The sequence below is a fragment of the Aspergillus wentii genome (genome assembly GCF_001890725.1).
Source record: "Aspergillus wentii DTO 134E9 unplaced genomic scaffold ASPWEscaffold_7, whole genome shotgun sequence".
Classification (NCBI taxonomy): domain Eukaryota; kingdom Fungi; phylum Ascomycota; class Eurotiomycetes; order Eurotiales; family Aspergillaceae; genus Aspergillus; species Aspergillus wentii.
The window spans coordinates 1,054,722-1,080,613 of record NW_024467838.1 but is presented as its reverse complement, the minus strand read 5'-3'; the positions used below and the strand labels follow the sequence as shown (position 1 = coordinate 1,080,613).

At 47.2% G+C, this 25,892-nt stretch overlaps 10 protein-coding genes across 10 annotated transcripts; 4 read left to right on the top strand and 6 right to left on the bottom strand.

Moving 5' to 3' along the window:
- Nucleotides 1-106: 106 nt before the first annotated feature.
- On the top strand, nucleotides 107-943 carry ASPWEDRAFT_186316 (40S ribosomal protein uS9; the record flags this gene model as incomplete). The annotated part of the gene is made up of 4 exons (XM_040832125.1): nucleotides 107-163; nucleotides 252-274; nucleotides 441-512; nucleotides 653-943. The coding sequence occupies exons 1-4, from the start codon at nucleotides 118-120 to the stop codon at nucleotides 941-943; spliced, it is 432 nt and encodes a 143-aa protein (XP_040685776.1). The 5' UTR covers nucleotides 107-117.
- An 847-nt stretch (nucleotides 944-1,790) lies between these two features.
- On the bottom strand, nucleotides 1,791-2,565 carry ASPWEDRAFT_116831 (RNA-binding protein; the record flags this gene model as incomplete). The annotated part of the gene is made up of 2 exons (XM_040828688.1): nucleotides 1,791-2,306; nucleotides 2,365-2,565. Coding segments are annotated over 2 exons (717 nt in total), but the record flags the coding sequence as incomplete, so codon positions are not given.
- A 2,738-nt stretch (nucleotides 2,566-5,303) lies between these two features.
- ASPWEDRAFT_53797 (putative ATP-dependent protease (CrgA)) lies at nucleotides 5,304-7,030 on the bottom strand (the record flags this gene model as incomplete). The annotated part of the gene is made up of 2 exons (XM_040837953.1): nucleotides 5,304-5,337; nucleotides 5,406-7,030. The coding sequence occupies 2 exons, from the start codon at nucleotides 7,028-7,030 to the stop codon at nucleotides 5,304-5,306; spliced, it is 1,659 nt and encodes a 552-aa protein (XP_040685774.1).
- Nucleotides 7,031-7,934: 904 nt separating this feature from the next.
- ASPWEDRAFT_31034 (putative cytosolic regulator Pianissimo) lies at nucleotides 7,935-12,059 on the bottom strand (the record flags this gene model as incomplete). Its single annotated transcript, XM_040833494.1, has 4 exons — nucleotides 7,935-8,136; nucleotides 8,201-8,367; nucleotides 8,428-10,266; nucleotides 10,320-12,059. The coding sequence occupies 4 exons, from the start codon at nucleotides 12,057-12,059 to the stop codon at nucleotides 7,935-7,937; spliced, it is 3,948 nt and encodes a 1,315-aa protein (XP_040685773.1).
- Nucleotides 12,060-12,991: 932 nt separating this feature from the next.
- On the bottom strand, nucleotides 12,992-14,314 carry ASPWEDRAFT_31033 (cytochrome and DOMON domain-containing protein; the record flags this gene model as incomplete). Its single annotated transcript, XM_040833493.1, has 2 exons — nucleotides 12,992-14,214; nucleotides 14,269-14,314. The coding sequence occupies 2 exons, from the start codon at nucleotides 14,312-14,314 to the stop codon at nucleotides 12,992-12,994; spliced, it is 1,269 nt and encodes a 422-aa protein (XP_040685772.1).
- A 2,586-nt stretch (nucleotides 14,315-16,900) lies between these two features.
- On the bottom strand, nucleotides 16,901-18,942 carry ASPWEDRAFT_117421 (prephenate dehydrogenase (NADP(+)); the record flags this gene model as incomplete). The annotated part of the gene is made up of 7 exons (XM_040828735.1): nucleotides 16,901-17,062; nucleotides 17,165-17,296; nucleotides 17,371-17,970; nucleotides 18,027-18,175; nucleotides 18,249-18,360; nucleotides 18,410-18,470; nucleotides 18,848-18,942. 7 exons carry the CDS (start codon nucleotides 18,940-18,942, stop codon nucleotides 16,901-16,903), a joined length of 1,311 nt encoding a protein of 436 aa, XP_040685771.1.
- Nucleotides 18,943-19,334: 392 nt separating this feature from the next.
- ASPWEDRAFT_71430 (40S ribosomal protein uS11) lies at nucleotides 19,335-20,256 on the top strand. Its single transcript, XM_040839175.1, has 4 exons — nucleotides 19,335-19,480; nucleotides 19,536-19,608; nucleotides 19,712-19,872; nucleotides 19,933-20,256. The coding sequence occupies exons 1-4, from the start codon at nucleotides 19,414-19,416 to the stop codon at nucleotides 20,082-20,084; spliced, it is 453 nt and encodes a 150-aa protein (XP_040685770.1). The 5' UTR covers nucleotides 19,335-19,413; the 3' UTR covers nucleotides 20,085-20,256.
- Nucleotides 20,257-20,582: 326 nt separating this feature from the next.
- On the top strand, nucleotides 20,583-22,403 carry ASPWEDRAFT_44124 (AAR2 splicing factor family protein). Its single transcript, XM_040836190.1, has one exon. The coding sequence runs from the start codon at nucleotides 20,957-20,959 to the stop codon at nucleotides 22,307-22,309; it is 1,353 nt and encodes a 450-aa protein (XP_040685769.1). The 5' UTR covers nucleotides 20,583-20,956; the 3' UTR covers nucleotides 22,310-22,403.
- Nucleotides 22,404-22,735: 332 nt separating this feature from the next.
- On the top strand, nucleotides 22,736-23,968 carry ASPWEDRAFT_31029 (MBL fold metallo-hydrolase; the record flags this gene model as incomplete). The annotated part of the gene is made up of 3 exons (XM_040833492.1): nucleotides 22,736-23,112; nucleotides 23,176-23,428; nucleotides 23,480-23,968. The coding sequence occupies 3 exons, from the start codon at nucleotides 22,736-22,738 to the stop codon at nucleotides 23,966-23,968; spliced, it is 1,119 nt and encodes a 372-aa protein (XP_040685768.1).
- A 159-nt stretch (nucleotides 23,969-24,127) lies between these two features.
- Nucleotides 24,128-25,445, bottom strand: ASPWEDRAFT_117550 (branched-chain amino acid aminotransferase, cytosolic; the record flags this gene model as incomplete). The annotated part of the gene is made up of 3 exons (XM_040828747.1): nucleotides 24,128-24,304; nucleotides 24,365-24,969; nucleotides 25,031-25,445. 3 exons carry the CDS (start codon nucleotides 25,443-25,445, stop codon nucleotides 24,128-24,130), a joined length of 1,197 nt encoding a protein of 398 aa, XP_040685767.1.
- Nucleotides 25,446-25,892: the final 447 nt, after the last annotated feature.

Genomic DNA, 25,892 nt, shown 5'->3' with positions numbered 1-25,892 from the left:
GCACGGATTGCCCATTATCTCGAATCGAGAAATCGAGCGAAAAAAGCCCTGCGACGACGACCACCCTTTCAACAACCACACTCCCCCTCGACACCGACAAGGGCCATTTCACCCACCATGGCTTCCGTCCCGAGTGTGCAATGCTTCGGCAAGAAGAAGACGGGTGAGTTATTATTTTTGAAGCCGTTTTAAAATGACCGCGGAGTTTTAGATGATGGGGTGGTTTGGCTGACATTTCTCGATCTTAATAGCTACCGCTGTCGCCCACTGCAAGGTATGGATGATCCCTCGTTCATGATCGGTCGATTGGCAATTTCTACGTTACGGAATGGGAGGAACGACGGAAAGAAGAAAAAAAAAATGCTACGTCGATATGGGGAATTTTTGGGATATCCATTTATATACAACCGAAAGGATACTGAGACTCGTGTTATCAACAGCAAGGCAAGGGTCTTGTCAAGGTCAACGGCCAGCCCCTCTCTCTGGTCCAGCCTGAGATCCTCCGCTTCAAGGTACGACTCGACCCTCCCCTTTATCCCGAAGTCAAGCGGAAACAAAAAAAAAAAAAAAAAAAAGATGCATAAGCAACGACATCGGGAGGAAATACTGGGGACGACATATCTCTGACATGCGCAATTCTTCAATTTAACAGGTCTACGAGCCTCTCCTGATCGTCGGTGCCGACAAGTTTGCCGGTGTCGACATCCGTGTCCGTGTCACCGGTGGTGGTCACACCTCGCAGGTCTACGCCATCCGTCAGGCCATCGCCAAGTCGATTGTCGCCTACTACCAGAAGTACGTTGACGAGCACTCCAAGAACCAGCTCAAGCAGGCTCTTGCCCAGTACGACCGCACATTGCTCGTCGCCGACAACCGCCGCACGGAGCCCAAGAAGTTCGGTGGACGTGGTGCCCGCGCAAGGTACCAGAAGTCGTACCGTTAAAAAACCAAAATCAAAAAGAAACGCAACGGCAGAATGGTGTTTGGTTTTTTATACGGTGGACTGGGGGAAGAGGGGATCCATGGGGCGATCCTGGGCGATATGTCAGGATACGTTCGGATATGGTTGTGGTAGTGGAATGGGATACTGGCTCTTTCTCGGCTGGAAATAGTATAGGCCAGAAATCTGAAATATCACCCATTTTTTTTCCTTTTGTTCAAATGAAAGGAATGTGATTTCCGGATGTTTGTCCTGCATTAATGTTTTTGGGTCTGGGAGACAGTTCGCCTGTCTTGAAACTTCAATATCGCATGACCAGGATGCAGCACAGCATAGAAAAGCAATGAAGAACCACTTACGACCCTACATGGATATTCCCTTCCCATCAATCTAGTTTACCATACCCGCTCACCAACTCTAATGTACTAGATACCTGGTAGATGCTCTATATCTTTCATTGTGCTATCCTGTCTAGGTTTGTAGTTTTCCTTATGTCTACGTGCTGTATTCCGCGGAGCTCTCTTGGTTATTCTACCCCGCTTGCAGTAGGTAAAGCATAGATGTTGATTACATTCAAGTGCTACCCTTTCCATAACCTTCAGATGACGAGTGATAACCGCAACCCAGTCTCTCATTTAAGTATGTCTATTAATTATTATCATGGTATCTGCGAGTGAGATGAGAGCCGTGATCGAGTCCCAGATAAAATGTCTGCAAATAAAACCTTGTCGAAGAGACCGTGAAAAGATGGGTATGAGATGTTAAAGTAAAACAAGCGTCGTCGATGCATCAATAGAGAATTTGAATGCCTGTCCTGATTAGATCCCTACCAAACACCATACGTCGAAGCCTAGGCGTATACGCTATTATCTGCCCAGCAAATACCGCCATATAACGAAGGGTGACCGTTCAGATCATCTGGTATGTTCTCATAGCTATCGCTCTCTTCTTCCTCGGTGCCATCAAGGGAAAGAAGATGAAAACGATTGAGTGCGGAAACTGGTTTCTTCGGAGGAACTTGTAACATGTCTTTCTTCGACACTATAGGCATTTGGGGCAGAGGTTCCGCACAATCATCCGGGTAGAATCCGATTCTCGTGCCCTTGTAGACGAAACGTGACATCATACAAGAGCGAGCAAACAGTGCATTATGGACGGAGTTTGTGGATATGTAAGCATTGCCTTGTTGAAATCTGACCGAAATGACAATGAGATTATGGATATGTTCAAGATCATTGCGAATGTGCGACTCTGTCATGTTTGGATTCACATTGTTAATGACTAGATTTCTTGAAGCCCCATTGTTGATCTTGGCTCTGACATAAGGTGGAAGGTAAAATTGACGTTCGCTCCAAGAAACCTCCACCTGTATGAGGGTTATGGTTAATATATAGATGATACGCTGGATAAACGAGTCGACTTACGCGCTTCCCGGCCAAATAGAGACCGTATGTCTTTGTATGCTGGAGGAACTCTTGGGCAGCCGTCTCTTCCACGAATGACACATTTGCTGTGCGCTCCCGAGATCGGATATAAATATGTAGAAGAGCACCTCCTCGCACCGCATCAACAATGTCTTGATGGAAAGCCCTATCTGGCAAGTTGCGGATCAAGATGGTGCGCTGGCCCGTAGAAGCAGTGTAAGACCCTCCACTCCTCGACGAATCATCGTAGTCATCCTTTTCGTCACTGTTCTGAGAAATGATAACCCCATCTTCCTCCTCGTCATCATCTTCATCATGGTAGCTGTATTCTTGATACTCATCCACAGTTTTGCTGCCGTTCAATTGGGTGGGGCTATTTGAACCGACGTGCCTAGTAGAGTGCTCGTCACCTTGCTGATAAGGCTTTGGTGGAGGGGGCTGCGATCCGTAGATCAATATCTACAAAAAGAGTCAGCGGTTGTCAATCGTTCTAGTGATAAGCGTGCTCTAACATCGAGAGTCTCCTGGGATAGGCCCCCATTGAGAAGCGAATCCTTTAACTTTGCTGCGAGTGTATTAGGTTCAAACATGGGATTTTGTTGTGCTGTAGGCATGAAGCTATTTGGACATCCTCGTAAAGAAAAGCGACGTACTGAAATGGCAAGATGTTTGAAGCTGATTATCGGTCATAATTGAAATTAGCCATAGGATCCATGTCATTTGATTGGAAATAAACATGGATTGCTCACCAAATACTCGTATTCTGATTTGGAGATTGTCACCTTATCTATGCCTGGAGGGCTCACATCCTGGGAAGAACGTTTCTAGACCGGATCTTATGAGCAAAAGATAGGAAGCCAGCAGATAACCCTTGTCACTCACGAGTTTTTTCCTGTCAGAAAGATTGGCAATCAGCTTCTGTTCTGTCATGGGAGACTCGCTTAAAAGATGCAGCTCACACCTCAGAGCGTAAGGGAGATCAGGCGAAGATACTCATGTACACTCTCAAGACGATGTAGAATAAAGCAGAAACTGGGCACTCACCCCTGAAGCCAAGGTTCAAAATGATTCTTTTCGACTGCGATAAAGGAAGACATTCTGGTCATTATCTGGGATACTACTCAAGAGAGATCAGATAAGTGGTTATCCACCAGAAAAGAGCAAAGGAGGGGAATGTGTCATCTAAATATGATGATCACAGCCGAGCTCCACTCATGAAATGCAGGAAGATAAAGGGGGGCGAGAAAATGAAAGGCAAATAAAGAAGGCTGTCTTGTGGTTCTTTGGGATGGAAAGACATATCACAACATCACCCCACGTTTGCCCTGCAGGAGCGATCGGCCACTTGACTGTTTTTGACCCGAAAGAAATAGCTCTATTTCACTCACCACCATCAAAGGGTACCTCTGATATTATCAGGAATTTTGAATGGATGTGGTTGTCAATGGATGGTTGGGGTGGAGGAGGGAAAAGAAGAAGAGAGGTGGGAGAGATGCTTGTGTGGGAAGGTGTAGAAGAGCATGACCAGTGACTTTTTTTTTCTCTGCTTGAAAGAATGTATGTGTTGTGTGATCGACGACCAACGGTTTTCAACAAATTCAATAGCCCACCACATAAGAACAAAGACAAGAAGACAAATGCTCAACCTGTTGAACAAGTCAGCGCTTTGACTACTCAGCGAGACGAAGACGATCAATAACAATACTCCACCAGTCTATGCTCTATCCAAATAGCAAGACCAGCTTAGCAACAACAGAGTACTAGTTAAGTTCTTCTACATATCATCATCTTCATGCGGGCTGACGCAAGGCGCCCCCTCTAGTCTTCAACGACGAACACTAACATTTATCTGCAAAAGTTGCATCCCAACCCGTTTGGGCAGATTGGGTTTCTCCCGCCTATAATGGCGTCGTGGCCCAATAATCGATTATAAACTCAGTCTTCATCATGGGACACAGTCTTCAAAAGTGGCAACCCGCTCGAAATAATGTGACAGGGATCATGCTGCTTTCGTTCTATCCGAATCCCGCTCCCTCATGCATAACACTACGGGTGTGACGGAGGGAAAAATGGACTATTTGAATCATTGCAAGGGATGTGCATGCTATTTCACCTCCATGATTTAAAATAAGGATGGACCGCTCATATCTGAAGGATGCTCAAACCAAATGTGGAAATCCTTTAGACCAAGATACCCAAGGCCTGGCTTCATCTCACGGTTCGAAATCGTACTATTTTCGCAAGGCCCAGATTCTCGCAAATTATCATTAATAGCGTATATGCCTTGCTCGACGCTGCGCCTGCTGACCACAATGCGCAACTTTTAATACCGTATGTTGGTCTTGAAAAATGGAACGTTGCCAACGGAAAAGCAGGCCTTCATCGGCCATATCTGCTGATTCGGAACGTTTTATAGCCCTTGGCATCTTCGTTATTTCTGCCGTATATGGTTCCAATACGCGAGAGGCTGATCTTTTCTGCACGCAAAAAGCATGCGAAGTATTGTAAGTATCTCATCCGACGTCTCTGGTAGACTCTGAGGCCAGTCCCTCAGCTCCATCTTGTAGCTCACCCAAATGCCTAGGCTCTTGTCGTGCTGGTGCAGGCTGTTCAAAACTTCTGTCAGCTTCTCCTGCTGCAACTCTCCGTCGTCTTACTCGTGCGACTTGGACAAAATTGATGGCCACCCGCGCTATAAATAGTGCCACAAGAAGGGCTATCACAACCGACTGTGGTATATACGTCTCTCCCCCTTGGCCCTCGACTAGCTGCTGGCGATTTCCCGATGAGGGAAACCCAAAGGAGCCAAATGAGATAGAAACTGACAAGGGGAAATGCGTAAAAGAAGTCAAGAATCTTGTAGAGCCTAGTGGAATGGACGATGTGATGGGACCAATTGCCAAGGGGAGGACCGAAAAGATGAAGAGAGGGACGGCTAGTCATAAGAGAGACAAAAAAGAGGGCCGCGTCGACCTTTAGAAAGAAAAATGGTGAGTATCACGAACAGCTTCGGGCTTATGACGAGCCGAGAGTAAACATACCATTCTCTGGCCTCCAACTTCCTGATCCACCGTGCGGTGATCTTCAACCTCTCCCGTACGCTGGTTGCAGACAAGAGTGCATACTTCTCATCGTCCGAGACAGGAAGGACGCTGGCAAACCACCAAGGAAACTTAACTGGATCGGTCGGTGTATCCCCGTACGCCATCAATACACGTGGATGAAGCCATGGCGCCTTCTCATTGCGCTGTTTTTGCACAAAGTCCAGTCCAAGATTCAGCAACTGTTGCGTGGACATGGATTCTAATGACATCTCTGCGAAGTTAACTCCAGACGAGGATAGATCGACAGTGGCTGACGTCTCCATAGCCTCGATCCGTTCCTCTTCTGAGATCGAGATATCATCAACACGTTCCGTTTTACCAACATGATAGCCGTCCACAACGTCGGATTTGGTCACTCTGAACCGTGACACACCTGTGGCTATAACAAGACTTCTTCCATCTGGAAGCATCTCAAAACGGTCAACTAACAAGACAGTACCATACTGCATGAACTGTGTCCTCCCCAGATCACCCTGGGATCGTCGAGTACGGTTAAACGTGACCATTCCGAATTTATATTCGCGATTCTGCATGACTCTCCGTATCATGAGGCGGTATCGAGGCTCATAAATATGCAAAAAAGTTGGCATATTCGGGAATGAAAGTGAGCCAACGAACAAGGGAAGAGTCTTCTCATCGTCTAGACTTGACCCGTCCTGAGCCAGGGTCTCTATTCGTTCTGCAACCTGATCCGGGAACAGCCTCTCCGTAAGGTTGGCTATCCTTATGTTTAATGGCTGAGACTGTACCGCCGACGGCATGTTCAGCTTTCGTCGGCAAGTAGGACAGAGGTCAGTATGCTTCAAAACCATCGCAACACAACTTCGACAGAAGGTATGTCCACAAGGAGTCGTCAATGGATCCACGATCAGCGAGTAGCAGACATGACAGTCCAACTCGTTCCGTACGGCTTCTTTTAATTTTGCGAGGATATGTTGTTCATTACTGTCATATTCGTGCGACTGCCGCCCTGCCCTTTTATCTTCGTAAGAGACCTCCGATGCGTCGTAATCAAGCGTGCCATGTTTCGTCAAATCGTAAATACCTCGCAGTAATCCTCGCCTTAGATCTGCGCTTTTAACTTCCAAGTACCCATCTCGATAATCGTCCCAGACCAGCCTGGGCCATCCGTCCCTTTCTTCAGTAATGTTATCGGTGTCATTCTCAAGAACCTCCGCAAACACATCAACCAATTTCGTCATCAAGACATCGGCACCACAATCTTCCACGCAGTGCTCTACAGCACACTTTCCCCACGAGCATGTAAAGCCCTGCAACCGCGCCTCGCCCCCAGGATAGCTTATCCCCTTCCGTGCTCGAGTAGGTGGAAGACAAGTCCGACACAGTGTATTTCCGCATGGTAACCGAATCGGGGCGCGAAGGGGTCGCGAGCATCGCGAGCATTGAATCAGACGGATGACATCATGGGCGAGGAGAGGGAAGTCCGTATCGATGGAGGGCGAAGTAGTTGAGTTTAAGTCTCGTGTTGTTATCGTGATCGGGTAGGTGTTGTCATCTCCAATCTGTGGTGGAGAGTGTGGAGAAGCGCCAGCATCTTCCATGGGAATAATAGGATCAGGAGACTATCTAGAGAGGATATATAGTAATAATATATGTATTATAAACGAAACAATTCCGATTTAAAAGTTGGAACCTGCTGATTCTGTACTGGATCAGTTGTTGGCCAGGTTGCTTGGTGAAACGTGAAGAGGGGAGTTTCTGGGATTCGTAGCTAAGCCGGAGCTCTGCGCATCCGAGGTCGCAGTGGAGAGACCGACTCGGAAGATAGATTCCAACAAAACCGGTCGGCAGTTGACAGCAGATGGACTTGGTTGGTTTCCTTTTAAATCTATGATTAGTTTCAAGCGTTCAGACAACTGAAGTTATAAGGCATATGACTCGAATGAACACGGACTTCTACTGCACTGGAGCTTCTATGCCAACGGTGAACAGGGCAACGCAGTATTTCTCCACCTGCCCTTACGTGTATATGTACATATCTGCAAACAAACCAGATATAGAAACATAAAAATATTCCAGAGAGACACAATATTTCAAGATGATGGTTTGCTTATTTGTTTCCCCAACGGCCTGATACATCAACCCAACGTAGCGCGGTAGCAATCGAATCGACCAAACCTCGTGGACCTTACCGGAGGACTCCAATACGAGATGAGAAAGACAAAAGAGAAAGTAGAAAAAAGTCCAAAAAGACGTGTTGGTGATATCCTTTCATTGCTCATGACAAAAGCCGTCCTAACGCCGCACCAAAAAGAAGAAAATGCAAAAGAAACATGGCATTTGCTCATCTCTCGGAGAAAGAGATACTATTCCTTGTATGGCGAAGATGATAAACAAGTTGAAATACCCATCCGAGTCCCGTGGACGATGAGGAGTGAGTTGTTCCCCGAGGAAAAACCACCAAGAGACGAGGAGGAGAAAGGTGCAAATCAAAGACGATAGAAATCACCCAGACTCCTGTGATGAGGTTGTTTCTGACTCAGTGTCTGAGTCCTCTTCTAAAACAATCCGTCGCATGACACTTTTATCGAAGAGATCAAAAGCATAGCGTCGCGCGGGTAGTCGAAAGTGATGGCCTTCAAGAATACACAGAGCCTTTCGGAATAACTGGCTTTGGTGGAACCGTTCTGGCTGCTTTGATTTGATGCTGTGGTATTTAGGGTCAGCCTCTGATGCATTTGAACACTTCGTGGATATGATCTGTCGCCCACCTGTGCAGATCTGCCGCCGCCCTCTTAGAAAGGACGGTGTTTCCCATATCAACGACCAGTTTAAGGATCTTTTGGTTAACTGGGTCCGGGTCCATGGTGGCAGCCTTGAACTTGTCGCGAGAATTGCGCTTCGCGTCAGGGCTTCGACCGTGAGCAGGGAACTCAACCTAAGGCAATATTATTAACCAATGGACTTTATAGTTGAATTTGTAGAGGCGAAAACATACCAGAAACAGCTTGTTGAAGTCGGTCGGTAGGCAAAATCCAAGCGAATCTCCTTTCTGGTCGACTGCAGAATCCCATCCAACACTTCGCAATACTTTCAGGCCGTGTCGACTGCGTGAGATCAAACCAAGCACAAAAAACGCAGTTCCTCTCATTGTCAACACCTCGGCGCTTTCTGCAATCTTCACGATATGCTCGACAAGATCTTTCTCCAAGAATGGTGCTCCAAGTTCCATCGAGCCAACGTTGCCAACTGCCCAAAGACATCCCTTTACTTTGAGAAGGGACTCGTTGTCTTCTTCATTCAATTGGAAATCCCGAACTGTCCAGGCGAATTCATTAAAATGGCCGGACTGCTCGAGAAGACTGCAGCCTTCAGCAGTTCGTGCAAGCTCTCTATAAAAGTGAGGTGGAACCAGTCCAATATCCTGCATATCGACAAGATCCTCAGGAGCAAAACTACTCCTTCGTGGTTGATCAACGTAAGCACGGGATAGAGCAGCTTCCACAAGACCAACATAGGCATCGTTGCGGCCCAAAAACCAGTCGTCCATTTCCTGTGTGATGTAGTCCAGACCGTCCAGGTAGTGGTATCCTACCGACGTTGACAGAAACCGCAAAAGTAAAGGTGCACCGATTTCACCAAGGTGATCGAGGGATGGTCGGCATTTGACCACAAATTCGAGGTAGTCACGTTTATTGCACGCCTCTTCGAGAATCTTCACGGCAACTTGGCACACCGAAACATCAGGATCGTAAAGCTGAGTCACTAGGAGTTTAATGACCCAGTCTGCGTTGCTGATAGCCATACTAGGGGAAAGAGTGCCATCACCAACTGCATATTTCCAGAGAAGCCTTGTGGAGAAAATTCGAATCTCCTTTGAGCCAGTTGTAAGAGCTTTGGAAAGCATGACTCTGAGATGGCTTTCGTGGGCGTAGTCCATATTCCCTAACAGAGTCTGTATCAAGTCGTTTCGGTCGCGGAGTTCGATGATATGGTAAAACATGTTGAGCATATGCCATCTTTCCATCATGGCCAGCCCGTTGCTATCACCACTTAATGTTCCCAACATGGCGAAATACCCCCCACTCAACGTATTAGCCATCTGTTCCCGGGAGAATAGAGGCGAGGATGAGGTGAGTCCACTCATCCGATCCACTTGAGCAAGACATTCAGCAACCTGTCTCAAAAATTTATTTTCTGCCAAGTATTTTGTTCCTTCTGGGTTCTGGACCAAAGTGCGCATCAACGCGCACCCCGTCCGAACGTAGCGCTGGTTAATCTTCGTGTTCGAAATCATAGAAAATCGATATTTGAAAGGTCGGTAGAATCCGATGAGTCGTTTGACAAACTTTGAGCCTTTAATTGCCTCGTCTAACCTCTTCGGGTTTATCAGAGGCCCCTCAACGATTCGGTGAATCAAATCCCACTTCCACTTGATGTAATTGACGGTGTTCAAGACATTAGTCTCCAATATTGCATTGCGAAATTGGGTTTCGTCCATGGTAGGACTGAGCTTGTCTTTGCCTTGATCGTTGGACAAAATAGACGCAGATATGTCAGCATCAACACTATACCGAGCAGCCCCATTCGAAAAGCCTATAGAGCGCGCGAGTGTTCTATTTATGCTCTCTATTTGATAAATCGTCGACGTAGAAATATCGTGATTGTCAACGTCGAATTTTACCGCCGCTGGAAGTAGATGTGGAAGAACCTGCAGGTTTGCGCTTATGCTCTGGGGCAAAGAATGATGAGCCAGTTTCAGAACTTCTGTAAGTAATAAAGTTGCTTTTCGTCGAAGGAAGAGATCTATTTCGTCTTCGATCAAATCAGAAAGAGCCTATGCCTCATTAGTATTCTACAGACTGCACTGCAATAATAGATGCAACAAACCTTTGATAACCCAGCCTCAACCAAGGTTGCCAGCACGAGCGTCGAAAAATGTGCAGTGAGGTCAAATTTGTTGCTATTGTCATCGTAGAATCCGCGATATTGTTTAGTATCAGTTTCAGGCCTGAGGTTCGCGACTCTGCCATAGGTCGTAAGCCTTCGGCCTGCGAAAAAAGACGAAGACCACGATGGAGGTTTTATCCGAAGGGCATCAAACAGAAGTTCCATAATCAGGTCTCTTGCTTGCGGATCTTGATAGTGCAGTGACTCCAGGAGAGAATGAAGAGGCTTTGTTTCGTGTCTTGCAAGAACGACCAACCCTGGCCAGGTTTTAAGCATCGCCGAGATGGCCTTGGCCGCCGACTTCAATCTCCCATTGCGCACAGAGTCAGACAAAGAATCAGTAAATGGAGCGAGAACGGCTTCTAGCTCGCAGCCACCTTGCAAGTGTTTCCTGCTATGCGGAGTGTCAAGGACATGAAGAAAGCTTGATATCAGAGATTCCGAAGCACCAAATGTTCCTTCGGCTAAGGCATCATGCAATGTTCCAAATCCACCAGCGTATGCGATAAGCTCGGGGTCTTTGACCAAAATTTCAGCGAGAGTCATGATGGAGATGTTTCGAAGGCGGTCCTCGTGGTGCTCAGCAACCGCGACAATGGTACGGACTACTGCACGCGAAATCTCTTGGACACCATCCTTGACGTCCAAGAAGCCTCTCACAAATTTTAGGGCTTGCTCTCGTTCAATGCTAGCTTTGCTTTCCTTCACAAGTGACAATATGACAAGCTCGTCGGTATGTAGTGATCGGATGGTCTGGAGGGATTTTCGATCTGCTATAGCGTAGCGAGTAAGACGATAGCCAGCCGCCACAACTTCTTTACTGTCGCCAAGCAGCATGACCTGAACACGCAGACCGAAAACAGACCATTCTAGGTCATACTTCAACGTGGGGTGTCGTTTGAAGAGTTCGACGAGACTGTTTGCGCGCTCGACATAGAAATCGGGTGACATTCCTTCAATCTCCAGCGCCTGCAGCGTCTCCGCAAGGACGTATGTAGGTGACTCGATCTCCCCTTCTCCCTCTTCCACCAGGGGTCCATCATCGACATGGTCATTGGTGCGACTGGGCGATCGCATGGGACTACTTCGAAAAACAGTCGACGAAAGGCGAGTCCGAGGAGGCGTCGACGGCGCCTGCGCACGTAGTAATTCCTCCTCAAGTTCATGTTGCAGCTCGGCCAGCTTGCGATTGGACGAGCCCAACTCCGATTCCACCTTCAACCTTTGATCTTTGGCGTGCTTCGGTTTGGAAAGCAGTGCTTCGAGCATATTCTCCGTCCCCATCTTGATCTTCATTTCTTTGGCGATCCTATCTCGCAAGGCAGCCTGTCGCTCGTCGGTGCCGAGTAGATCGGTATCCTGGTCGACATTACTGCTGCTCGGCCTCCGCGGGAAAGTGCCATCAGGTCGTGGTGTAACACTCCGTGATGTCATGCTCTTAAGTTCGGAGCTGAAGCTGCCAGGTCCCCCGATGGAAGGAGCCAGAGAACCCCCAGATCCTACCCTGGGCCCGATAATCGAACTACCCCCAGATTCTGACCGTCCATTCCGTCCAATCCTGGACGCAGAGTCCACCCAACTCCCATCCGCCGAGCCATCGTCGTGACTAGTCCGTCCATCACCCAGAACACGATGCTGGGTTGACGTCCCAGAGAACCCTGAGTTATATCCGGACGCCATAGATCTCCATCTAGCCGCAGGAGGGGGAGTGTCTATCACCTGTCGCGAAAGAGCCGAGGAATGGAGAGCTGCATTGAGTTCGCAGTACGGGTATCAAGGGCGGTTGGGATCACACAAAATCGCGTTTGTCAGATACGGAACGAGTGTTTTCGAATCGGATCGTCGCTGATGGCGCAGGAGGCTTAGAAGGGAGGGGAGCTGAAATCGTTGCGATCCCGGAAAGGTGGTTTACTGCTGCCAGTTAGGGTGGGGTGTTCTTGTTTATGTTGAGGCTCAGGCCGCTAGCCACATGGAAAAGAAAGACAGGATTCCAGTTATAATCCAGGAAGCAAATAATCGTCCGATTCATACCTAGATGAGGGTCTATCCCACCGCTGTTGGTCTCACAAGATGTCTTGGCATCGATCAGCTGACTAAGGAGCCCTTATCGCCTGAGGCTTCCATTGTTTTCGTTGTTCAATGTTGGTTTCAAGCGTGTAAAAAACCAATGTACTTTACTCAACTGCTTTTTCACAGATACTAATGCTTTTATTCAAATTTTAATTGGCATTTTGAAATATTTCTATGTATAATGACTTGAAAGTCGGGGATCTCCTATCCCAAAGATCGGGTATCTCCAAAAACAGCGCTCAACAAAGCCTCATAAGCTCAATATGTTCTCAAAAAGGAATATCCAAAAGGGAGCTTTGATAGATAACAGAAAAGGTAAAATAAAGATATACAAGAAAAGATTGGGTCACACGTCAAGTAAACAGATGGCTCGCACATGCTAAAAAGGTGAATGCAGGATATGAATGTGCAGAATGTACAAGGAATAGAGTACATAGATTGAATTAAGCAAAAAGCCAACTCCAAAGATGCAAAGGCTCAATAAAACGGTAAATGGTAGAAGACACCTGAAGAAGATCAAATACAAAAGGTTGCGATCACTGTCAAGGTAACCAAGCCTTGTTTTTGGATGCATCGACATTAAGTGAATTCGTGGTAACAGGGGGATGACTCCCCTTTTCAGCCAAAGGCTTTCTGCTCCTGGAACAAAACCAGGGTTTGAACTTGAAAGTTTTCCATAATACAACAGAAACGTAAATACCACCAACCGATGCTGCTATGAGACCATATGCAATCGGTGAAGCGGGTGGAATATCAGGGTTTTTCGTCACAGCATAGTGGAAGCCGATTCCACCATTGACAATGCCGAGGATACAGCAGAATCGGCCGAACCAGCGATGGACCAAACCATACAGAGTCTTTTCTTTCGTTTTGCGGTAGCGTAGATGCTGTATGATACCAAGAATGGGCTGAAAAACGGAAACCCCAATAATCGCCACGTAGCCGAGTATACCGTGGTAACCACCAAGCTCTTGAAGATCCTTGGCGACAGAGACTCCAATTCCAAAGCCCGCCAAAGCCATGCATACGGCAAACATCTGGAGGGGGGCATGGATCCACGGGACGGCAAAGCGAGATGGGATGAAGATTGTAAGGGCGAAGTTGGGAAATAGAAGGACAAAAGCAATAGAAGTAATCACGCCGTGTGCAATTCGCTTTTTATGCAAGAGGATGTCGCTGATTTGTTGCTGGAAAGATTTGGGGGTATAGTCGAAAATCGAGTGGTACGGTATCGTGAACGGGTTTTCAAAGTTGCCACCGATGGCCTTCGTCAGATCTAGCGAGAAAATGCCATGCCAGTCGTGTTGGTCCAAAGGATAGGAGGTGTTGCTAGACCGTAATGGATCACCTTGCTTCAAGGCCCATATCCAACTACTCTGGTTACTCATGATGTTGTTGCCGCTATGCAATGACATGCAACTATCACAGCGGATATTCGCTGTCATGAGTCCGTGGCGAACGCCGGACCCCTCGAGGAGAAAGGCTCTGATACTCGAGTCGTATGAGGGTTCGTAATGGCCGGATGTCGATCGAGTAGAAAGAGTGACGTTGCCATTAATCCCAGAGTAGACAATAAAGAGGTTTCCATCGGTCATTTCAGAGCCCTGGCCGAATGCAAACCACGAAATATTTGCAGGGGCTTCTAATTGAAAGTATATAGTACCGTTGCCCAACTGGGCCGTTTTTTTAGGTATATTGACGCTATATGTCACACCACTCCCGCTCGAGGGACTGTATGAGACGATCTGTGCGAAGACTGAAGGGACTAGATAAGAGCATCAGCATTCGTTGCCAATCTAACCACATGAAATGAACTCACCGATGCCCATCAGAATTGCCGTTATATATAAAAGGAATAACATCATTATGGCGTCTGTCGAAGGAATGTATGTAAAGCGGGGCTCAGGCGGAAAGGGGCATCCAGGCCGCGAACGTGTCGTGCGTATATGTCAAAGTTTATATATAGATAAGGAATGGATGTGGCGAGAAGAATGTATGTATAGAAAAGAGATTCGTCAAGGAAAGGTATTTCGAGTAATTCCAGGCGTCAATTGCTTGGGGAATCTGTATGGTGCGTATAAAATTCAGCTATCAGCTGCTATACTGTAGATAGTCGCGTATGTATGAAGCCGTAGTTGTCGCTGAATCGGCAAATGCAGTCAGTACATGCAGTAGCAGAAGCGCTCGACAGGCAACATCTTTCCGATTTACTGGGCGACTTCCATGGAGATGGAAAAGACTCCCGATCACGGCCAAATGGTTGGGGCATTGGTGAGGGGTAAACGATGCCGCCAGGATGAGCAAAAGGAACTGAGGGGGTTTGTCTGCATACTCATAACATAGGTAGGAGGAAGTTGAGAAGAATGGCTGCCTTTATCCACATAGCGTTGCTGCAAGTGTCAAGCGAAAGATCTGCAAGACAGTTCTAACGTTCTGAATTTGATCAAGAGGGGGGGGATCAAATGAACGATATGTGATATGCAAGATTCAATTAGGGGGATCACTGGGGCATGACGATTAAATTATTCGAATATCAAAAAAGGAACGGCGGTTGGGACGATTCAACGACACAACATGGACAGCAGGTGTCAGCACTCAACAGCAGGCTACACAGTAGCGACAGCAGCAGTGGTTCGCAAGGACAGGACGAGCAACGTGACAGAATGAGAGAAGATCGTCAGTCAGCAAGATGGATGATTGTCAGATAGAAACAACTTCCAGGGCCAAAAGCGGGTACATGGTCCTAATAATGTATCGATCAGCCATCGAGGGCCACGGTGAAAATCCTCGGGCTTTTTACCTTAAAATCTCTCTAGGTTCTTCCCCCCAAGCAAATGCCAAGTTGCCAACGCCTGACCATATGGGCTTCAGGGCCGGTGCTGGCGTGGATGTAATTGTTCGAAATTTCCATGGGGGCGACGATTGGACCGGAGAACGGCCGACCCAGTTAACCAAGAAGAGCGGGGTTTTGACTTTGCGACGGCTTCACCCTTTTACGATCAGGATACGGTCGACCAAGAAAATAATCATGCGATGGTGGCTCTGCTGCCAGGGCTGAGGAGGGGGATTACGTATGACGGGGGACTACGGAAGAGCACATACATATGAAGCCGCCCTCTCGACTCCGTTATGTTGGCCATATATGCAGGCCGCATAACTGTCGCTCTTGCGGCGAAACACCAGGCGCATGTCGAGTCCTCCGCCTAGCGCCAATCGCAGTTCATTTCGCTAGTGTATAAGTGGGTCGGTTATCCAACATGTATTCGAGGATCAAGACAGGTTTTCCACGCCAACGCTAAGTCTCATCTATCGGCTACGACTGATCCATCTTGATTCATGTATCATCCATGTATCAGGATATCTGTGACTACACATAAGTCATAACTAACCATTCACCTAGGTAGTAACTAGGTAGCAAGTCGGCTATGAATTGTTGGTAATACGCTGTAATGCCCAGACATCGGATCTCGGGCGGAACGTCATTTTGCCGATCCAGGGTGCCCGGAAGCACTAGCGGAGTGTCGGAGCCAATGAGTCCATGGAAGCGATGGCGTGGCTTTCCCGTTCGTGGTACTTTGCATGGCGTACCGTTCGGTGGTTTTACTCGACTGGAAATAAGATTCTGACTGCCCTGCAGGGGAATAATTCCATTTTTTACATACGGAGTACCGCACGGTGTAACATTCGTTAAGGGGTAGGCTTGACGGAGTCACCGAGGTCCATGTCCCTTATATTTAAAATCAGTCTTGCTCCTGGTCAATTTTCGAGTTCACTTGGAAAGAGATTCATCATTATTTCACCAAGCCTGATACTCGTCAGCGATTAATATCCGTTGGTCCACTCCACTGTTGCCTTTGACCTCAGTGGAGGTTATTATTAGAAAGTTTTAATACGTATTACCGGTAATGTAACCAAACAGCCATACCTAATTTCTATCCGTCCATCCATCCAGGTAATTTCTATCCATGGAAGCTCTTATCTTGCCTCGAGTAGGTAGCTCTACTATGTACATCTACATCATCATCATTATTTTATTTTTGTTTTGTGGGCACGGACTTCGGGGTCTTTGTGACATTATAACAGATGTTAATACTCCGGATGAAGTCTCATCCTTCTGGGGTCCGTATGTCTGATGGCACCATCATGCGTATTATCACGGTGATTGCGAATCCCAGCGCTCCATCATGCATTATCGAGACCAAAGAACTAGAGCAAAATGCCTATGCTCAAGAATTGAAATGAAGTTTCTTCTTGATTCATAAGATCATGCGCTCCAGGTAACTAACTCACACATAACAACTTTGGACTCGTACATAGCAATGGAGTGTGTACTCAATTCCAGCCAAGCCAACGCCACAAACAAAGTCAGCCCCCCACACTTTAATCCGGCTCACACGACAGGTTCTGAAGTCCGAACGCATTAATGCCAAGTGCCAAGCGTCCTGTGTTTATTATTTTGATGATGATTCGGTCGTCTTCTCGAGAATAGTCTTCATCATCTCGTTTCCAAGCTTGGCGGCCTCTGGGAACCGAGGAGCGAAATATTCTTGGATTCGTTCGAAGCGGTGACGGTAAGACTCGAAGTCACCAAAGGAAACGCAGTCGGACCAGGCCTAATATTCACAAGGATGATGTTAGTAGCTAGATCAACAAGGCACAATGCAATTCACTGCATTAGTGTCGCACTTGTGCAACACTTCAGTGCATGTGCTTACCCGAGCTGCAAAGGTGAATTCAAGATCGTCCGAACGGAAAGTATTGTCGTCAATCGCAGTATCCAAAGCCTCATCAAGGAGTTCGGGGTTACGAAACAGATACTCGGTCACACCCAACCACAGACGAAAGAGCTACGCAATAGTTAGCAGGTTCATCAATATACACCAGTGATAACAGTGTAAAGTCAATCGGCAGGGTCACTGACTGGGGTGGAGCAAATCATGTGGTCATAAGGGACAATGCCAAGTCTTGACCAGCAATCAACAATTGCAAGCAGACTGAGATGATTGTTGGGAGGAGCCTTTTCGCGAGACCGGTTCGAAAGGGAAAAGCGATCGAGCACTTCATCCTTCAGGAGCAAATCTTGTCCTTCCGTTCCTTCTTTGAAGACAGCGGCACCCGCAGCCTTAACCCGACGCTTGAGCTCTTCTCTGTGTCCGCCAATGACGAGTTTATACAACTCAGTCACAGATTGCGCATACTGCCGGATCTGCTCCTTTGCAGCAGGGTTGAGGATAGCAAGTCCAGCATAGACATGCCACTTATTGGAGTAGATGCGTAATGTAATATTGATTTTTACATTCTCAATTCCACCAATCCAACGTGACATTTCCCACGGGAACTGGTTGTTGGCTTGCCATGCGGTTCCCATACTCAGGAAGGCAGCGTGTGTTACGGCCTGTGTATCTGCAGTAATGCGGTCATGCATTTCACCTGTGAGATAAACATACTCAGATTCGAAGGAAGACAAGACTTCTTCAACGAATTTAAGACTCTCGTCGGAGGCTCGATGTTTGATCAGGACCTATACCAGTTTGTTATCATAACAAGCCAACAAACCATATACGGCGCATAGCATACCAGGGGCTGTCCTTTAGGATTCACTTTAGGGCCATGGAGGGAATGGCAAGATACGACTTCTACATCCGCGGGAAGGTGTTTGTCGAATGCAGCCAGCTCCGGGGCCTTGCAGGACGTTTGGCCACCGACGATTGCACCGACCTTGGTTGCTTTCCACACGAGTCAGACAACAGTATCGAAAAAGTACCAAGTTGCCTTGGTTTGAAAAAAATTTGGACATACATGGCCCATACTGTGCGACTACCCTGTCGATAACTCCAGCTTCTACACTGTATAAAATGAAATCGCTAACTCTTGAAACCAGATGTCCATTCGGGAGAATTGTAACTCCTTGCTATATAGGATGAGTTTATGGGTTGTGTGACGCTGAGCAAAAGACATACTTGAGAAGCGAATTCTTTTTGCAGGTCTTCATAGTTTTCAGTCTTGTCACACGCGTTTATCCTTGAATATATCTGCTGTTAGTATAACTGTTCGGATTCTACCGAGAGATACAAAATACAATAAAAAAGACCTATTGAACCGAGAGTTAGCATCATGTCGACAAACAGTAGATGCGTGGCAGATAATCAAAGACAATGTTCGAAATTTTTCAGACAAAGAAAAATAAGGTAGCTGAGATTTTACATCATCGACGACCTGGCTGCCAACCATCATGCCAGAATGGCATGATAATCAGAGGCTGCCAGGTCATACTCGAGCCAAATGCACTCAAGTCATCATTCAAACAGAGGGGCAGAAGGAGAAGGGAAGGAAGATTCTTACCTAAAGCAAAACTCGCACGCATGCTGAGATAACAAAGGGAAAGCCATCGAGATTACCTCCACCCTGCCATGCTGAGACGCTGGGTATACATCTTGCCCATGTCTCCCATGCCGATAATGCCAATAGAGGCATTTTCCTTCGTAAGCACCATTATGAGTCACTTGCCTCCTGAGGCCGAGTAGCAATTTCGAATTTCAGATCAAAAACCTATACCCCAAGGTACAGGTAACTCAGAGAGTGTAGAGCACAACAGCAAATATACTGGAGCTACTACCAGTTCAAAGACACCCTCACTTCTGTCGAGGGCAGTTTTGATTATTCAAAGGAAAGAAGGTGTGAGTGTGTAAAGGAAGATTTAAATACCCAAGTAGCGCGAGAGAAAATTGCTAGCTGACCGCCCTGTCGGCCCGACTCCTATGCCGGGGATTTCGACGATCAACTGTCTTTTTTTATGTATGCCTCAGGCACCAGCTCGCTTGAGCACGGCCGTGAGTGACTCTCAGCCAATGAGCGTTCGACAAGCCCGCTAGGGCACACCATCCATTTTCTTGTATCCAAGTCCTTGAGCGACTTCGTTTTTTCTTCTTTTTTTCCTCTCCATATTCCATCCCCAACCAGCACAATGCCTCCCAAGAAGACCACCCCTGCCGCTAAGGAGAACGTCTCTCTCGGCCCTCTGGCCGGAGATGGTATGTTTAATTTCAGTGTCGATTTACAATGATCATCATTAACGTTTTATACCAGGCAAGCTCGTTTTCGGTGTTGCCCGCATTTTCGCCTCGTTCAACGACACCTTCGTCCACGTTACCGATCTCTCGTTCGTAATCCCCCTTTTGCAGTCTTTGCGCGAATTCCACGGACTTCGATATAAGCCGATAGTAGGGTCATTGAGGAAGATATAATCGCTAACGGGTTTACAGCGGTCGCGAAACCATCTGCCGTGTTACCGGTGGTATGAAGGTCAAGGCTGACCGTGATGAGTCTTCTCCTTACGCTGCCATGTTGGCTGCCCAGGATGTTGCTGCTCGTTGCAAGGAGCTCGGCATCAACGCCCTCCACATCAAGATCCGTGCCACTGGTGGTAAGTTGCGACTTGGTTTATATCTTTTGAGTTGTCAGCAGGCACTAATGGCTTTCATAGGTAACGGCACCAAGACCCCCGGTCCCGGTGCTCAGTCTGCCCTCCGTGCCCTCGCTCGTTCCGGCATGAGAATCGGCCGTATCGAGGACGTCACCCCCACCCCCTCCGACTCTACTCGTCGCAAGGGTGGTCGCCGTGGTCGCCGTTTGTAGAAACGTGCAGGTGTGTCTTTTCCGACTTGTGCAAGGCTTTTGCATGGCTGGAATGGAGGCTACCCGCCGGGTCTCTTACCTGCGGATATGGATGGAATAAACGCGAAGAACGGCAAATCTCGCCTGGTCTTCAATTTTTTCCAAAAAGCATTTTGTTTGTTTTCGGTTTTGGTAGTTAGGTAGAATATGTGGTTACATAGCAGCTACTCCCGTCAATCAACACCTTGGCTGAAGACACTTTTTTTCAAACGGTCAAGTCCACGCAGCATCCGACGCCGTTGCGTGAAATTGGCTTTCGTAGAGCTTATTTCGTACTCTTTGAAATTTTTTACCAAGCATGGCGGCTTGGGTGTGCATTCTATGTTGTGAAGTAAGGGAACGTATGGTCTTCAAATAAATAAGATAAGATAAAATAAAAATAAAAGTAATTCAATCTAAGAACTAACGATTTTTTAACCTTTGGTCGGAGATCATTAATTTTTGATGTTTCTAGCCTGGGCGGGACAGCTACCTAAGCTAGGCAGGCCTACTAAGATCGCAAGATTCAAGCAGCAGTTCAGTCAGGTCTTTACTACTGCCAACCACATCTTTTACCGCAATTTTGGGCCAAGAATATTACGCCCATACGCAGGTTCAGCAGGCAATAATCCCTAAGGATATCTCAATTTTAAAGTTTTGAATACCACTGTCTTCTTCTGGTCGCTACCCACTCGATGCTATCATGAATTGACGTCAGGTTTGGAATCTGCATTGCTAGAGCAGTTATCTAGCACATCACCAAGAAGAAACTCATACCTTCAACGGATTTTGTATATTGTATCTTGGGGATCCTGCTTTACATTCGCCGATACAATAAGGGTCACGCTACAGTCATGCCTCCCTTCCTCTCACCGTCCCCCACCATCCTCATTCCTAACCTGCCACCAAAAACTCTCGTCGGTATCGATCTCATCACCTTCACATCCACGGCCAATTTCCATGGAATACGCGATCTCCCGAATGGATGGCACTTTCTATACTCGGGTACAACAGAGACTCTGTCTCTCAGATGTGGTGGATGGTTTTACGTTGGCGATATCAATACCCTTCAAGCTAGCCACGATGGAGCCATTGTCCCAACGCGACGGGCGGATCTGGGGCCGGAAGTTGTCATTTGGAAATGGAATGCAGATACCGAGTCTTTGATACCTCTAAAGGGTGATAATGATGCAGACAAACAAGAAGCTATGCGACATAAAGCAAATCCGGGAGCAGTCTGGCAAAGCGGGGGACTGTTTCGGTACCGAAGTCGTGTACCGTCGCCATTGGTGGGGAAACAGATACCTATGCAAGATGAGATTGACGAGGAACTTGAAGAAGAAGGGAAAAGTAATTGGGATGGATTGACCAACAGACTATCTCCAGCACTCTTGTCGCGAATTATCGGGGATCCAGAATGGGATGTTGACGGCCGGCCTCGCTGGATGGTCACGTCTGCTGGAACAGCAAACAAAGATTCTGAAGAAATTCCAGGTATCGCAAATTCTGCAGAAGCCTTTAATGACTCGGGGGGAGCTATTGAGGAACAAGATGAATTCACTTTCCTCCCAATTGATCTAAAGAGAACTTGGAGAGAAGGCGCTATTGGACGGGAGAGAACTGAAGCTGCTCAAGATCGCTCGTGGGCCCTCGGGGATCTGATACTCCGGTATTCAAGCACGATCGAGGATACAAAAGATAATATATCTGGAGAAGCGCAGATACTGGGTGAACTGCAGTTCTGTTTCCTAATGACTTTGACATTGATGAATTACTCATGTCTCCAGCAATGGAAACGATTGCTAGGCTTGATCTTAACTTGCCGAAGTGCAATAAAGGATAGGGAGTTGTTTTTTAGGGATTTCCTAGCACTGCTGCTGCTTCAACTCAAAAGATGTGATGATGTCGACGGAGGACTGTTCGAAATCGACGGTGATGAAGGCGGAAGGTTCCTGCGAAAGCTTCTGATGAAGTTCAAGATACTACTCCATGAGGTTGTCGGCGATACTGGGTCCATCGTCAAAACTGAGTTTGAAAAACTAGAAAGATGGGTACAAGAAGAACTCGACTGGGAACTGAATCGCGATGCTTTTGTTCGGAAAGGTATGTTTCAATTGGAAGATGGAGAGGAGGTGGAGCTAGAAATGGAAGACGACGAAGACGACGAGACTGGTGAGTATGCTCCAATGGTGGTAGAAACAGAATAAGGCAATCCTGCATAAAACATGGATATAAGAAATGCTATATATTTAAAATTGGATGGCTTTCCTCGGTCAATAGGATAAAAGTATTTGTATTGAGGACTGTCGTAGATATATATTCCAGTGACTGCTGGCCAAATACAGTCAATTCTGTTATACTATCCTCTATCTTATTACACGTGTATTAGTTTACCGACAGTTTTTTTATAGCTACTGCCAGAGTTTTTATATGTGTGTGCTGGTACCCTGTAGCCACTATCCACCATGCACTCAAGTCACGCAGAAGCACGCCATGGAGATAATTGGGAAGCGGAGTAAGAGTGTCTATCAGTGAGGAGAAAGTGCTCCAGCTTCTCACACCCCTCATGACCTCAAGATCTTTACACCAACAACCTCTTACAAGGTCAATCGATTTCCTAGGGTATATATATAATGATGAAAGCCGAACCAACTCATGAGGACGGCCAGCCCCTTTCCTTGGATATACCCACTTCTCGAAATACAGTAACAGTCCGAGTTATCGATACCACGACTGAAATGATCCTAGGGGTAGGAAACATTGTCTACCCCCGTATCACCGGCCACACGGAATTTATCTTTCCTTCTTATTCCTTTCTGGTGGAGCATGAGCCTTCGGGAAGAAAGGCTCTATTTGATTTGGGGGTACAGAAGAATTGGGAGCAGCAAGCGCCCATGATTATTGATCGAATTAAAAATAATAGATGGTCAGTGAAGGTGGAAAAAGATGTGGTAGACATCTTGGAAGAAAATGGCTATCGGGGAGAGCAAATTGAAGCTGTTATATGGAGGTAAAATTCGATTGTCTCTAATTATTAGGTACAGTACAGTTGATGACGTCTCTTTTCCCATAGTCATTACCATTGGGATCACCTTGGAAACCCATCACGATTCCCCTCTTCAACCGCCATTGTCGTCGGACCAGGGTTTAAGGAGAGGTTTTTTCCTGGGGGAAATGCAGCCCCCAATTCTCCGATAAAAGAAGAATACTATCAAGGACGTGGTCTTCAGGAGATAAAAACGGAAGACTTCTCCATGAATATTGCAGGGTTTGGGGCGTTCGATTACTTTGGCGATGGTAGCTTTTACCTCCTTGATACTCCTGGGGTAAGTAAAGATATTATTTGGGAGAAATATGAAGACTTACGACTCATTTAGCATGCCACGGGTCATCTTTGTGGTCTCGCCCGTACAACTCAAGACACCTTTATCTTCATGGGAGGCGACATCGCACATCACTGTGGTGAATTTCGACCCAGCAATCATCATCCAATACCCTCGAAGCTATTCCCAAACCCCCTGGATCTTTCATCCGTTCTTCCTTGCCCTGGATCCCTCTTCACATCAATCCATCCTGATGGCCGCAGTGATACGCCATATTATCGCATCGGGACTTGGCCCGACGGATCGACCGCAGCAGACGATCTTCAAGAAGCAGAAAAGAGTCTTAAGAAGTTGGAAGTATATGATGCGAAAGCAGACCAGGTATTTGTTATCCTGGCTCACGATCCAGCGATGCGCGGTGTGATCGACTTCTTTCCAAGTGACGTGAATCGATGGAGGGAAAAAGGTTGGGGAGAAAAGACGAGATGGGCGTTTCTGCGGGATTTCAAGAATGCAATTCAGTTTCCAGGCCGAATTGATTAACGATAAAGAAACCTTGATGTTGATGCAATTGAAAAAAATGGCGGTGGCCATTGATAACCTCTATATATGAACGTTTGACACCACAAAGTTGTCATCACGTTAAACTCAATCGTCAATATATACATTTTGTCTATTAAATCTCCGTGGTGTCATCAAAGCTTAATTTTCAACTTCTCCTTCGATGACATAGGCCCATTCGTGGTCTTCCTTGCCGTACATGATGGCCTCAAGCCATGACTTGATCTGCGCTGCGTATCCGGCACGCTTGACGCCTGCTTCAAGCATGTTCATGTCGACATCACCATTTCTGATCAGCTGGACGGGGCAGATAAAGTACTGCATTACTGATTAGCATTTTCAACGAAGACATTTTCTGAGATAGAACAGGAAACTCACAGCAGTGCCGGAGACGAATGCCTCAACAATGCGGCCCTCCTTCCAGGCTTCTTCGACCTCACCGATAGTCAAACTCCTCTCAACAACGTCAAGGGGTGCAAGGCTTTCATTTGATTGGGAAAGCTGAGATCGTGCCAACTCCAAAACACTTCGTCGCGTGACACCAGGGAGAATCAGCTGGCTGTCCAAAGGAGCGGTGACAAGCTCGAGTTTCCCAGTTTCCTTGTTGTCCCAGACGATAAAAAAGTTACTGGCACCTGCCTCGGTGACCTGACGGTCTTCACCGAACAACCAAAGGACTTGGTCAAAGCCCAACCCCTGAGCTTGGCCATGGGCTGCCAACGAAGGACCATAGTTTGCACCAAGTTTGGCGTATCCAAAACCGCCTGGCCAAGCGCGGATGGTTTCTGGTGCTGAGGCAAGAAGCTTCAGACCCTGTGGAGTGCTCGACTGTTCTGGCTTCTTCTTGGAGGGATCAGGCCATGGCACCGCAATGATGAACAGGAGAGCTTCTTTGGGGGTCTGAACGCCCAACTGCGTGCCGTTTCCAATGACGGTGGGTCGAATGTACAAGAACCGACCGGGTTGGTCCTTGGGGAGCCAGCCTATGGCACATAAACATGTTAGACTCTTTGCTTAATAATTGAGTAGACAAAGGGTACATACGGGGTCCGTCGATTTGGAGCAACTTGCCAACCAAGCGCTTGAGCTCTTCGTACCGGAAACCAGGCAGAGAAGTCCTCACAGCACTGTTGGCGAGTCTCTCTCCATTGCAGTCTGGCCGGAACAGACGCAGCTTGCCATCATATCCTCTGTACACCTTCATACCCTCGAAACACTCAGTGGCATAGTGCAAACAAGATGCGGTAGGGGGAATGCTGAGATTCTCAAACGGCTTCACTTCAGGCGTCTCCCATCCATTGTTCACAGTCCACCGGACAGTCACCATGTGGTCTGAGCAGTGGGAGTGACTCAATTCCTCTGGAGAACCCGGCAGGGGGACATCGCGAAGGGTTGTCGAACGAGTGACCTTGATCTCAGATGCATCAAGCTCTCTCAATTTAGGCGCAACGGATCCCATTGTGGAATTAAATAGATCGGTGTCGGCTTCAAGATGTTCTCAGCGGGGCGATTGACTTATACGGCGTGCACTTGGAGAAAATCGACGTCGGCGCAAGAAAGATGCGGTTTTATGATGGAGAAACAAAAAACGGAATGGCGATTGAGTCACGCCCCCGCCATTTTATTCTCCTACCACGATGACCTAGACCCATATTTTCCTTGTCGGAGAAAATCAGAAACAACTAGAAAAGAGTTTTTCTCTCTCCCGAGCGGAGTCATTCCTTTGGAACGCCATCGATATCCGAAGTGCCAAAGATATCGGACTGGCAAATACTCATGGTAATCGCATCAAAAAAAGGTACCCAGGGCCTTATTCATTGGCTGTAGCGATCATTTTACAGGTCCTCAAACACCTAGAAGTCGACTTCACCATTCTTCAGTCTTTGCAAATATGCGCGCCCTTCGC

Bases quoted from the DNA above. Each gene is read 5' to 3' on its own strand.
- ASPWEDRAFT_71430 (XM_040839175.1), top strand. From the start codon at position 19,414: ATGCCTCCCAAGAAGACCACCCCTGCCGCTAAGGAGAACGTCTCTCTC. The intron at 19,609-19,711 runs GTTCGTAATCCC...ACGGGTTTACAG, and splicing joins GTCCACGTTACCGATCTCTC to CGGTCGCGAAACCATCTGCC. The intron at 19,873-19,932 runs GTAAGTTGCGAC...TGGCTTTCATAG, and splicing joins CAAGATCCGTGCCACTGGTG to GTAACGGCACCAAGACCCCC.
- ASPWEDRAFT_44124 (XM_040836190.1), top strand. From the start codon at position 20,957: ATGCCTCCCTTCCTCTCACCGTCCCCCACCATCCTCATTCCTAACCTG.